The sequence below is a fragment of the Loxodonta africana genome, chromosome 19 (genome assembly GCF_030014295.1).
Source record: "Loxodonta africana isolate mLoxAfr1 chromosome 19, mLoxAfr1.hap2, whole genome shotgun sequence".
NCBI lineage: Eukaryota > Metazoa > Chordata > Mammalia > Proboscidea > Elephantidae > Loxodonta > Loxodonta africana.
Genome location: NC_087360.1, coordinates 27359109 through 27373316, shown reverse-complemented (window position 1 = coordinate 27373316; position 14208 = coordinate 27359109). Strand labels below are relative to the sequence as shown.

Here is a 14208-nt window from a genome sequence, read left to right as displayed (position 1 = left end):
CTTACTGATGAGGTTCAGAGAGCTTTTTTTCCTTTAAACCTGCCCAAGGTCTCACAGGTGACCGACTGGGCTCCGAACCCCGGCAGGCTGACACCAGAGCAGCCTTTTTTCCATCACTCTGACGAGCCAAGTGGGGAAACGCGGTTTGCAAACTGCTGCTCTGATTATTACTGCTGCGGTTGAGGCCGCGTGTGGGTCACAGCCCAAGTGAGGGCGCAGCAGGGGTCACCGGGCGCCCAGCCCACTCCAGGCGGGCCAAACCTTCGCGTGGGGACTCGGGGGCAGGCCTTGGATCAGGCTCTCACCTGCCGGCCCCGCCCCTCGAGCAGGCCAATGGGGCGCGCCGCGGGGCGGGCCCAGGTGCGGGCGTGGGCGGGGCCCGGCCTGAGTGGCAGGCTCGGCGCGCGGGCGGGGCGGGCCGGGCGTGCGCAGTGAGTCCCGTCCTCCGGCCTGGCTGCGGAGCCGGGCGGGCCCCCGGCGGCCGGGGCGGCAGCGGCGCTGAGGAGGGCGGGCCGGGGCGGGGCGGCGGGCGGCCGGGGCGGGGCCACACTCGGGCCCCGCGTCCCGCTCCCATGGCCGCCCCCGGCTCCCCGCGCTGCCCCCTCTCCCCCGGGCCGCGCCCCGGGGCCCCGCACTGACGGCCCATGGCGCCGCCCGCCGCCCGCCTCGCCTTGCTCTCCGCCGCCGCGCTCACGCTGGCGGCCCGGCCCGCGCCTGGACCCGGACCCGGTGAGTGAGCGACCCCGGCGCCCCCCGGCGCGGAGTCCCCCGAGGGGCGACTCGGCCCGACCAGCCTAGCGTGCCGGGATCCGCGGCTTCCCGGCGTCCAAGGGCCCCCTCTCCAAGTCCCGCAGCGACGCCCCTCGGGCCCGGCCAGCCCCCAGCCTCAGGGTCCGGGACCCTTCCCCAAGCGGCTCAGCGACACCCCTCAGGCCGGGACACCCCCACTTCAGTACCTTCCAGGACCCCTCCCCCGAGTCCCTCAGCAGCGCCCCTCGGGCCAGGACCCCGCTTCAGAGCCCGGCACCCGTTTTTCAAGCCCTTCAGAGATGCCCGCGGGCCCGGCTACCCCCCTTCCCCAGCCCCGCCTGAAGACCCAGGACTGTCCCCCGCAAGTCTCTCAGCGACGTACCCTCGGCCCGGGACGGCCCCCGCCTCAGTAGCACCCCTTCCCCAAGCCCCTTAGCGATGCCCCCGGGCTAGGACCCTCTCCACGAGCCCCCCAGCGACGCTCGCGTACCCCCAGCCCCCAGGAGCGGGTGCAGAGGTAGCAGGAGCGGCGTCCCTCTGCTGGGGTCGGCTGCGCTCGCTTGGCCTGACGGTGACTGCCTCGCAGGAGACGGGCCGATTTGCCCGCCCTACAGGAGGCAGGTCTGGGACCCGGGACGACCCGCTGCACCCAGACGGGATGCCCTCTCCCTCCCCTCCGGGGCGCTTTGAACTTCCCCATGACTCAGGTGATGGCACAGCAGAGGGAGAGAGAGAAAGGAAGGGGAGATGGGAAATTTCTTCCAGACAGATCTCAGGGTGCTCATCCTGAGGGTGCAATGCTGAGCCCCCAGTCCGAGTAGCCCCACGCTTTTAACACAGTCACCCACCCACTGTCCAGGCCAAGGCCAGGTCTTCTGTGGTTGGGCCCTGGACCAGGATGGAAGCTGGAACTTTGCTTAGCTTCTACACACACCCTTCCCTTGCAGCAGAGTCCTTTCCAAGTTGAAGAGTAGGCAGGAGGGCATAGTCTGGCCCAGTTACTGTCCCTCTGCAGGTTGTTTGGGTGTTGGGCATTGGACATTTGCAAAAGCGATGGGAAGAGTTCATTACCAGGCTACCCCAGTAAGAAAACCAGCCTCTAGTTTCTCCACCCAGAGTCGCAGACCATGATATTGGAAAGACAGGATTTTGCCGATGAAAGAAAAGTCGGAGTTGCTTTGTTTACTATCAGGTTGAAAATTAGTGAAAAAGCTAGGACTTGGTGTTGCCATTTACTGTGTGACTTGAGCTTCAGTTTCCTCATCTGTAAAGGGGGTGGGGGGATAATGATGCCTCCCTCGCAGGGAATTGTGAGAATTAAATGACATACTGAAGGTCATACACGTGCATATGGAAGCCACGTAAACCATCTTTTAATAATACTTTTTATAGTGCTTCATGGTTCAAGTGCTAGATACCTCATTTGCCCTGGGAATATCATAAACTTGCAGCCTGATTAATGCCTATAAAAGGTAAAGCTTGGCTTTAGATCAGTGCAAGGGGGGAGGGTCTCTGAATGCTGTCAACCTAAGGTGCAGTAAGTGGCCTCTGAGTGGTTGCCAGCCTTCTATGGGACTTTCTACAGTTTGACCACTTCTGCTATTTGCTGTATGTTAGGAGTGAGGGAGGGACATTCTGAGACCAGGATATGTCAACATAACTGTAACCTAGTAACCCCTCAGTGGAAATAAGCTGGTCCCCCTTCTGGAACGGACAGCAATACCACTGAAAAGCAGTAAGTGAGCCAAATCTGTGCTTATGATTGTTAGAAGGTAGCATTCTTTCCTCAGGCACCTTTGCTTTGCTAGGAAGGGACAAACTCAGCAGGTCTTATGTAGTTTGAACCCCAGGCTTTGGCGTGCTTTTATTTACAAGTGTAGGGTTGTTGTTGAGTCAATTTCGACTCATGCTGACCCCATGTGTGCAGAGTAGAACTGCTCCATAGAGTTTTCAAGGCTGTGACCTTTTGGAAGCAGATAGCCAGGCCTGTCTTCCGAGGCACCTCCAGGTGGGTTCGAATTGCCAACATTTAGGCCAATAGTTGAGCACTTAATCATTTGTGGCACCCAGGGACTCCATTGTGAAATGATTTGTGAAACGTGATCCAACTTCTTAATTCAGCGAACCTCACCAGCTTGGTTTCCTACCATCTTGCTACATCAGTGCTTTTCTGACTTTTTTCTCTCTAGTTCTAGAAGGATTTCTAGGGAGATACCACATGGTCGTCAGCATCACATCCTGTCTAGAGCCTACCCACAAATTTTTAAAATCCTTTCCAATAAAAAACACGTTTTACTCTGAGGATATGCCAAGCTTGCCATTTTATATTGTTTGATACTATAATTTTCTCAAAACTTTTGCGGATGGAAAAAATTATTTCAATACTTATATTCTGCACAATTTTGTAATATTTATATTACTGGTGGTTTGCATTTTTGAATGCTGACTTTATAAAAACAGTTAGCTCACTCCCCATCAGTGCTCCTTCTAATTACAGTATGTAAAAAAAAAAAAAAATTTTTTTCTTTATGTAGCCAACCCCAAATGAGCTCCCTTCCCCACTCCATTCTTCCTTTGAGATTCTTTCCCTTCTTTCACAACTGATAAGAAGAAAGATAGAGGTTACTGGCGGAATCTAGACTCCACTTCCAAGGAGGAAAGCAGCCAGGGCCGTGGGGCTGAGTGATTTTCCTTAGTGGGTCCCATCTAGAATTTGCTAGAGAGGTAGGAAGAGCAGAGAAAGCTGGGTGGGCTCCGCCTGTGGCTTGGGTGTTTGACTACATTTGGGAGCCATCAGGTGTGCATCAACAGGGCTTCTTGACTCAGGTTACATTTTCTGTGAACTGCCTTTTATAGTTGACAGTCATCTTCTTCCAACTCCTCATCTGGAATTCCTCCCATTAGCCTGTAGCATGCCTTGCTAAAACCTATGAATTCAGTTAGCAGTGAGAGCTTCATACTCTTACACAGGCCTGCCCCTCCTGGGGGCTCTGTTAATGCTAATATACTACCTGTCCACAGAGTCGGGGCTGAGAAGCGTGAATCAGCATATATACTGGTTACATTTACACTTTGAGTGTTTTACAAAACACAGTTTTGACTTGGTATCAAAGAACTCTGATCCTTTTGTGAAAATTTCTTTTGGCCCTTGGACGAAACTATTTAAATGTCTGAGATATGCAGTGTGAACCCTTTTACAAATTCTAAAGCAAGAAGTTCCATTTAGGCTCATTACTTATGAACAAGGAAACCCTGGTGGCGTAGTGGTTAAATGTTATGGCTGTTAGCCAAGAGGTCGGCAGTTTGAATCTGCCAGGCGCTCCTTGGAAACTCTACGGGGCAATTCTACCCTGTCCTACAGGGTCTCTATGAATGGGAATCAACTCGACAGCAGTGGGTTTGGTTTTTTGGTTTGACTAGTAAACAGCAAGTTAGTGCACTCAATATAGGTAGATATTATTGACACACTTTAATGGCTTAGCGTAAAACCAAACCAAACCCACGGCTGTCAAGTCTATTCTGGCTGATAACAACCCTACAGGACAGAGTAGAACCACCCCATAGGGCCCTATGCTATAAATCTTTATGGAGGCAGCTTGCCACGTCTTTCTCCTGCGGAGCAGCTTGTGGGTTCAAACTGCCGACCTTTTGGTTAGCAGCCAAGCACTTAACCACTGTGCCACCAGGGCCCCCTTGGCCTAGCATAGTTGGATGAAAAGTAGTAAATGTTTAAGATAAAATGTATTACTTAAATAACTTCACAATATACAGATTAAGGGGTTTTGGTGATGGGCAAGGTACTATCTTTAGTTTAGGATCTTTGAGCCTGGAATGCCATCTGAGGCTGTAGGTCAGGGGTCGGCAAACATTTTCTGTAAAGGTCCAGAGAGTAAATTATTTGGGCTTTGAGGACAACATACCTTCTCTGTCGCAATTACTCAACTCTGTCATTATAGCGCAAAAGCAGCCGTAGACAAAAAGCGAATGAAGAGCATGACCGTGTACCAATAAAACTTTATTTATGGACACTGAAAATTTGAACTTGATGTAATTTTCACATGTCACAAAAAATCCTCATTTTGATTTTTTTTCAACCATTAAAAAATATAAGAACCATTCTTATCTCATGGGCTATACAAAAACAGATTTGGCTTACAAGCTGTACTTTGGCAACCTCTGCTCAAGGTCCGTATGTATTTTTTTCAGCATCCGCTGGTCTGGAAAGGTGACAGGGAGGCTTGATTTTGGTGAATGAATGAACCTTTTACTGCAGACTAATTTTCAAGATACATATGGGGTAGAAGTTCATGCACATACATTTGGATCTTTAAAAAGACTTTAAAAAAAATGCTTTAAAAGAAGTTCCATGTGGTTTCAGGAAAATAGTGCCTGTCCTGGAACTGGCCAGTGGTTTGTTCAGCTATGCCTGCACATGCTGTTTGGAACAAACTGTTGAGAGATTCCTCTATCAGGAAAGCCCAGGCAGCAGGTGGCACCAGCCCTGAGATGTAGGCAGCTAGGGGGAAAAAAGAAAAAAAAAAAATCTGTCCCTTTCCTAAGCAGTTGATTTTTATTTCCATAGTTCTATCACCATTTTAAAAGTGGCCTTTAAAAAACAACAGTGTGCTTAGGATGGCTGATTATTTTGTTTTAATTAAAACATTTTTGAAAAACAAAATGAAACATTCAAACATACCAAGTTGATTGTGTTTGTACTGTGGAACAGTTAATGCAAAACACTCCAAAGCGGCCGGAAGTTCAGAGCCGTAGCTTTTGCCTGAGTTTTTTTGCTTTTTGAATAAGGACAACATAAGAGGAAGTAAAATGTGTTCCATAGAAAAGTATCAGATCTTAGGTGAGATCTCCTCAAGCCTCTTGATGCCATTTGGCAGGTGACTCTTTGGCTGGTTCACCGGGCAGCCTCCACACAGGTGAGAATGGTGACTAACGTACGTTCTGTAGTCAGTTTGACCTTGAGATTCCAGCTGGAACTGGGAAGTATTAGTCTAGGACGAGAAGTCTGTAGTCACTGTAGTTTTTCCTCTTCAAGACCTCACCTTTCCCAAACCTCACCTTCTGAGACATGGTCCTGGATTTGGACTGAACAGAGAAAGGAAAAGTTCCTTGTAAAATGTCAGAAGGGTGTCCATAATTCTCACAAATAGCCATTCCACAGAAACTTGCTTTCTCCTGTGAGGGGACTCCCTCTTCCTCATTTTTGAAAACTTTCTAAGTAAACACTTCCTTAGCCTAGACTTGTACCAGTCGGAAGAGGAATGAGTTTGGGTGTTAGGAAGCACCTCAGCAGACAAAATTTTTAGGCCACCTCACATGCAAAGTTGCCTCTCCCCCTTCCAGTTATAACAGGATCCCCTTAGGGTTCCCCTTTGTTGGGCCCAAGCTTCCAATTTCTCTTGCCACTGATTTAATCCCTGGCAAGTAGCCAAAGCATTCAACTTTTATTGTTCAATTTACCACAAGGGCGGGGCTCTGCTGCTAGTGGGCTAAGGAGGCTGCAGCCGTTTCCAAACCCTAGTGTCACACCACATTAGTGACTGCAGACTTCGAGGGCTGGATTTCTTTCAGTTTGGTTAGATTCTCGGTTAGAACTAGAACAGTATACTCATACTGGAGCAATAAATGACTTCTAAAGCTAGAAAAAAACAGCATCATCAAATGGTTGTAACTATCAGCACATATGAGGAGCTCTGCGTGGCTTCTGTCTATCTTCTGAGCAGATATATTAAATGTGCACGTTCCTTGGTATCGTAAAGTTGAATGAAAACATGGTGGCCAAGTTCTCTTCTAGAATAGTAGGCATGGTTAGCCAATTCCATCTCTGTATGTAAATTACTTGCTGCTGTTCAATCTATAAAAATTCATCTTCAAAGAAAATTATTGGGCTGGTAAAAATATTTTTAATAACGACCACAGAAGCCATATTTCTTTTTCTTTGATGTTCTCCCGAAGACTCTTCTGGTTTTAATCAGATTGTTCCCACATAAAATACAGTGGAAATCTACAATAATAAAATCCCTATTCCTATGTCTATGGGGAAATAAACAGGATGGGGACTGTCTTTTTAAGGGGCTTTCCCCTTTCCTTTCCCCAGACTCAAAGCCTCTATTACTGGTGGGTGTTTTGGCATCAGTTAAGGGCCTTCAATCCTTCCCTCCCTCCATGTTTTGCTCTTTCATTAAAGTGTTTCTGTTGTCTAATTATATCCTTTCAATCAAATTAGAGACTGCAGCATCTGGTGAGGGCCGTAACTGCTGCCATCTGCACCTCGTATATACAGGCCTTTTCAGCTGAGAATCACTCCAGTTCCCAATGGCAGGAAGAGATTTGAAAAAAGTTTAGTTGGCAGGGAGGTTCACTTAAAAAGAACGTCTTCAAAGGCTGGGTGCGACGCCCTGCTTGCTGTGATGTGTGCACTGCCGTGCTGAGCGCCATTGCTTGGCTCACCAAACATTCTTCTCTAGCGCTTTTGGCAGATGAAGGGTTTCTGACGGTCTTAGCTGAAATGACTAGGCCTTCTCCTCCCTGCTATGGGCTTGGAGGGCCCCAGGGCTGAGCTGAGAGTTTCTGCCTTGAGAAGAATTTTTTATTATATGACCACTGGTTACTGGATGTGACACTTTCTGTTTATTTGACCACTTCTTTTAACTCAGTGGTTTCTAGTGGAGAAGATTTTGCCCCCAGGGGACATTTGGCAATGTCTGGAGACATTTTCAATTGTCACAACTGGGGAGGGATAGGGGAAGGGTGTGTTACTGGCATCTGGTATGTAGAAGCCAGGGATGCTGCTAAGCATCATTGAATGCACAGGACAGCCCCCCACAACAAAGAATTATCTGGTCCCAAATGTCAATAGTGCCAGGGGTGAGAAACCCTGCCCTAACTATGTTATTCTTTTGTCCTTTCCTTCATTGTCGCCTAGGAGCAGATAACTGATCATCACCTTTTAGATTCTTCCTCATTCATATCTGAACTCCTTAGGCATTTCTGTAGACAGCGTTTCAGAAACCTTATTAAAGAGGGCTGGGATCCACTGTATCTTTCTCTCTCTGTAGTAGGATTGCCAGACGAAATACAGGACACCCAGTTACATGTGAACTTCAGGTAATTCAGAAATTCACATTTAACTGGGCGTCCTGTGTTTTATTTGCTAAATCTGGCAACCCTACTCTAGAGCCATGAAATGCTATACAAAACTTTAAACCTCTGATTTTTATCAAAATCAGTTGGTCACTGTCTGTCCTTAGTCTTATTACTCTGGGTGGCTAGAGATAATAACACCGTCTGCTTCTACCTAAGTTAGTGCTGCACAGAGACTTTCCTCAGTGCCCCAAATTGTCTCTCTGGCCAGAACTTCTGAAATCTGTCTCTAGAGTCGTATTTTTTTGTTGGGACAAATTAACAAGTACTTATCATATGCCTGCTATGTGCCCAGCATCTTCAACTAGGACTCATCCCTCTGCCAATTCTTAGAAGGCTACAGCTTTATTTCTTCAGGTTTTGCTTTAAAGATGTGTTGTAGATATATATTGACTCTCTGACAATCAGCTCCCCACTCAGGAACTCTTGTATTATTTGGCTCATCTCATACCAACTGAGGGAAGCTGAATAGCCCAGAGCCTGGCTTCCATGGAGTGTTGGCTGTCCTCCAGGACTCCATTATTGGAAACTTTCTTGCCATCTGAAATTTAAAATAGTGCACAGACAGTACTGATGAAACTTGACCAGAAGCTGGATTGTGTCAGTTTGTTTTGTCTCCCTTTAGTCTGATTGAGAGCTTCAGACGGTATGAAACAGGTTTGCTCAACTGACGGCAAGGCAAGGTATAGATTTGAGCCAAGTGTTTGCTGCTTAAAGCAAACTTGGAATTGGAAAATTTGTGTTCATTAAAAAGGATGTTGATTATTCCCCATTACGAATGACTTTACCAAAGATTTTCTTTCAAGAGCAGATTCCTCTGACTTAAATGCAAGCTTTTGATTTTCAAATACGTGATTTACATAAACTTTTCTGAAACATTTCATAGGTCATGGCTAGGTAACTCATGAGGCCAGTCTGGAGGCATAAACTGGTGAGGAAATTGGGGCATTCTGAATATGTCTGTAATGGATTTTTTTCCTTAACTCCCTGTACACCTGTTTCATTCCCTCATTCAACAAGCATTTGTCAGGGCCCTTTGTGGTGTATAGTTGCCGAAGAGACAAAGATCAGTACGATGCTCAAGAAGCTCCGTAGGCTAGTAGAAGCAGGGCCAGATGCTTCTTTAGCAATTGTAGTTCAAGATAATCAAGTCCTGTAAGAGCCATGGCATCAGATGTTTGGAACTTGTTTTAGAGCTCCTGATTTCTGTAGGAGTACAGTGATACGTAGTATAGACCCTAAACTTACAAATAGTTCTCCATCTTTTATATTGCTTTTTGTTTCCTTTAGAGCTGACTTAAAATGAAATAAGGTATTACCCACCAGAGAGTTGGATGTGAGCTTTTAAACATCTTATGCTTTCTGTTTCCTAAGGTGAAGATTATTTCTAGTGTGAAATTTTATTTCAAGTTTGAGGAGGGGTTGGCTTATCCTAATAAATAAATATGCAGAGTAGATCCATTCATATGCACCTATTATATCAAAAGATACACCATCACCAATGTGTGATAGCATATGTTCTATTGGTACTGGCAGTAAAATTCATCACAGTGTTTTGGTTAATTAAAGAAGTGTTTTCCGTAGCGTTCCACTGAGCTGGTAATTTCTAACTGTCCTACTGAGTCCATTCTTAAACTCAGGCTTGGCCTAATCTCATACACATTATAGAGCTAGATATGTCCATTGTCATTTTTTTGTCCAAAACTAATTTGATGATTTCTGGTGTTAATAATATCCTAAATTTATATATATATATATGTAAATTCCTCAAGCGCTGCTGCATATTCATGGTGATTATTTGAAGCAAAAGTATATGCACTTCACAGTGACAACCATGGCATGTTTTCTACTGGATCCTGGATAGGAATGGAGCATAGTGAAGTGGGAGCCAGGTGGGAAACAACGGACGCCCAAGTCACCTCTGCATTCTGGGCCTTCTCTGCCTTGATATTATTTGGTTTTCAAATTTTTATTTCACAAATAATAAAGGCCCCTCTCTGAAGTGTTTATATGGATCTTCTGAATTTAAACCTCTGGCTCTGTGCTTACTATAGGTTCCATTTTTCCTAGAATAGTCTTTTAAACAATTAAATATTCCATCTGTTAGTAGATAAAAAAAAAAAATTTTTATAGAGATGAATAAATGGGAGCTTTAAATAGGAGTCCTCAAGTCCCCTTCCAAACTATAAAATAACTTTGAGAGGCGTGGCCTTTTCTTCTATTACGATTTTTAAAGACATCATCTCTGAACAAAAAGGAAGACCTACAAAGTATTTTAATGGAAAATCTGCAGATACTTGAAAAGTTACAGCAATTATTTTTGTGGTAATTCAGCTTCAGGTCACAGCGCAGCTTGTTCTATGGTCGTTTTACACTGTGAGTACATAATCCAATAACATGATGGGATAGATGATTTATTTTTATTTTAGATGACTGAGTTCATAGCTGATTGAGTTTTTTTAAAGTTCTTAAGAAGAGGCTAATGTGGATTAGTTGTAAAACAAAACAATAGTGACTGCTTTTATGATGTCCTTTTTAAACATTTTAATATGGGAAATTTCAGACATACACGAAAATAGGAGAGTATAATGAAGTCACACGTATCTCGCAGCTTCCACGATGTTATTTCCTCTGTACTCCCCTTGCTCCCGCCCTTAGATTTTTGTTTTTTTAAATCTTATTTATTTTGTTGGGAATATACACAGCAAAACATACACCAATTCAACAGCTTCTACATGTACAATTCAGCGACCTCGATTAGTTCTTCAAGCTGTGTGACCATTCTCACCCTTTCTCTGAGCTGTTCCTCCCCCATTAACGTGACTCACTGCCCCTCAGGTTCCTATCTGTGTAATCTTTCAAGTTACTGTTGTTAATTTTGACCCCATAAAGATAGCTCTTAAAACAACATAATGGACAAGGCAGACATTTTTTACTAGTTAAGCTGAACTTTGGTTTTAAGAAGACTTCAGGGCACATTTTTGGTTTAAGGTTTAAAGATTATCTCAGGGCAATAGTTTTGGGGGTTTATCCGGCCTTCATGGTTCCAGAAAGTCTGGATTCCATGAGAATTTGAAATTCTGTTCTGCATTTTCCTGCTTTTGATCAGGATTCTTCTATAAAATCCTTGATCAAAATGTTCAGTAATGGCAGCCAGGCACCATCCAGTTCTTCTGGACTCAATGCAAAAGAAACACTCGTTCACGTTCACGGAGGCAGTTCGCCGCACATTCCGTTTCCACCTCCTTCTCTTCCTGACTCCGTTGCTCCAGGCGAGTAGAGACCCCTTGTGCCTCTGCTAATTTTTTTTATAACAAATCCCAGGTATCATATTATCTCAATTGTAAATGTCTGTATATATCTGTGTATCATCTGTATGTACATCTAAATAAGGGCTCTTGTAAAAAACATAGTAACAACACCATATCACACCTAAAAAAATTAACAATAATTCCTTTACGTCATCAAATATTCAGTGTCCAAATTTCCTTCTTTGTCTCATCAGTATTTTTTTTTTTTTTTTTTAGATAACACTGAAAATTTTCCAATAATGAGATATATTATTTGGAGCCAAATTTGAATTAAAATGAATGAAAGCGAACCCTTGTCCAGCCTGCAAATAAAATAGTTCTTCTTTTTTTTTTTTTTTAATGTAATGACCTATCAACTTTTTTAATTGTATTTTAGATGGTTTACAGAGCAAATTAGTTTCTTGTTAAACAATTAGTACATATTATTTTGTGACATTGGTTGTCACCCCCATGACATGTCAGCACTCATCAGTATTTTTCTTAAGTCAAACAGAGTCTACACAAGGTACATTTAGTGGATGGGACTCTTAAGTCTCTCTTAACCTATAGGTTTCCCCTCTTTTTCTTGTAATTTATTTATTGAAGATATAGTTTCTTTTAGGCAGAGTGAGGGCCCACATGGGAGGTGAGTTATTTTTTACTGTAGAATTCTCACTTCCATTAAAGAACCATGTACAATTAGAGACCTTTATGCCTGGAAGAGATTTTTTAGCCGTCGATCCCTTTCAGTCACATCACCCTAGACTTTTGAATCTTCCTTATGTTTTCTTAGAGTGAAGAAACTTTGAGACCAGCTGGCTCAAATCCCCTTGTTTCAGAGATGAAGAAACTGAAGCCCAGGGTGTCTGGGTGATTTGCTCAAGACAACATAGTGTTAGCAACTTACCTGGTGTGGTTTCCTCTTTATTCTGGTGACTCTCTATGTGTACTATGTGTGCAGAGCACTTTCCACCCTGGGGTTCCTCTCTCTAGTCAAGACCTGATAACCTTTCTTCATATAATTGCAGGAATCACTGTTCGTGGAGAACCAATATTAAAGATGGGAGAGTGTCCTATCATAGCCTCAGTGGTGCCGGGGTGGAAAAAGGTGGGGAACCACTTCCTTCCCAGGGACATGTGCCTCTTCACTACAGGGTTCCACATAACTGAAACAAGCATTGCTGTAGTGTTTTTGAATGTCTGAGGGCAGTTTCCCAATGAGCATGGGCTTTGATGATGTACTCATGAGTTCCCACTGGGCACTAATCTTTATTGGAAACCCAAGAGAGCAGCAGGTATTCTGTGCGAACATTTAACACTCTTTTGGGTTTAAGATAATAAAAGGAACTTTTTCCACCTAAGCATTGTATCTCTATGACCTGCCCACTTATCAAATTTCGTAGACACCTTTAAAAGAACAGAAAATATTCTCATTTGAAAATGTTTTCTGCTCTCTGGTCTTAAGATGCTCCGGTTTAATTTAATGTGTATTGACTTATGTTGATGCCAAAATAGGTTAAAACCAGCCAGATTTTTCCAACATAGGATCAATAGAGATGCTAAATGGTCCTACGTAGAGCGAAGACTTAACTTCAGTTGATTTAAAAAAAAAAAAAGATAAAGTGACTCTCTCAAACATCACAGACAGAGATCTATGGCTTAATGTTTAAGAGTTCGGCTGCTAACCAAAAGGTCGGCAGTTCGAATCCACCAACCACTCCTTGGAAACCCTACGGGGCAGTTCTGCTCTGTCCTGTAGTGTCACTGTGAGTTGGAATCGACTCGACGGCAATGGGTTTTTAGTAATTCTACCAGGAAACTAGGAATATTCTAGATGCAAAATAAGAATATGTTTCTATTTCTTAACAATGTGGTTTTGAACAAATAGGGTAATTAGAAATGACCTAGTTATAGAGCATCATTAACTCTTATCAAAGGATAGAATGTCTTTTAGATTAACTCGTTCTCATACCACTATCTTATGCATGTCAAGTTTTAATTATTTATTTTAAAAGAACACCTCATTATAGTTTTACACATGTATTTTTAAAATGCACTTCATGCCCAACCTGGCAGAGTTAAATTTCTTGGTACTTTATTGACTTGGTATTTTCCTCACTTATAAGTACGCATATTGAATTATGTGATTTTAGTACCATATATTTAAACAAAGCTGTGTTTCATCCCATTTACAGCTGAACTTTTTATTAAGAAAAATCTGTTTGCTCAATTATATCTTTTTTCCTTACCTCTTATTCATTGAATGCCAGCATCCAGTACGGGGTTCAAATCCTATATGTTTTCTATCCTGATGGTAGCCTGATAACTTAAAACAGAATCATAGTAGAATGGTATGCCACCTACTTGTATTATGCTGTCTTTCATAGCTACTGATCTTTATGGACGAGAATAAACTATAATAGTGATGACTATAATACTTTACAAGTTAAAATTTTTATAATAAATTTTGATTATTTTTAAAGTGTTATCATTACATAATAAATTACTAGGTACCTGCTGCACACTAGCCATTTTATTTGCGCATCCTCCAATTGTTTGAACTGCCCTGAGCTATAATTAATCTAATTCCCCATTTTATAGGTGGGGGAACTGAGGCTCAAAGAGGGTAGGGGAGGTACCCCTTAGCTTGTAAACTGCAGAGCTAAGGTCTGATTCCAGGGCCCCTAACATGCACTTTTCATATTGTACCACATTTGATTTAAACTTTTTCATAACTTACTAAATCCTTTGAAGTTCCTGTGTGTGTGTATTTTGTACATATATGCTTATTTAGGAAGTCCTTAACTTATAGTTAATGGATTCTATGCAACCTACATCGCATGGTTAGTGGATGTAGAAGGGCTTCAGGGGATCCGTGAATACTTCTGAAATTGTATGTGAAGTGTATGTGTATGATATTTGCCTGGGGAGTGGGTTCCTGTCTTTCAATAGATCCTTCAAGGTGTCTGTGCGTGTCCCTAAAAGGATTGTTGTTATTGTTAGGTTCTGT

The 14208-nt window shown here is 43.6% G+C and overlaps 1 protein-coding gene across 1 annotated transcript in view; it reads left to right on the top strand.

Moving 5' to 3' along the window:
• The first annotated feature begins 644 nt into the window (after positions 1-644).
• Positions 645-14208, top strand: part of KREMEN1 (kringle containing transmembrane protein 1) — a 98534-nt gene continuing 84970 nt past the window's right edge. The window contains exon 1 of the mRNA XM_064271926.1: positions 645-729. Within this exon, the coding sequence (XP_064127996.1) occupies positions 645-729 (85 nt within the window). The remainder of the gene's footprint in view (positions 730-14208) is intronic.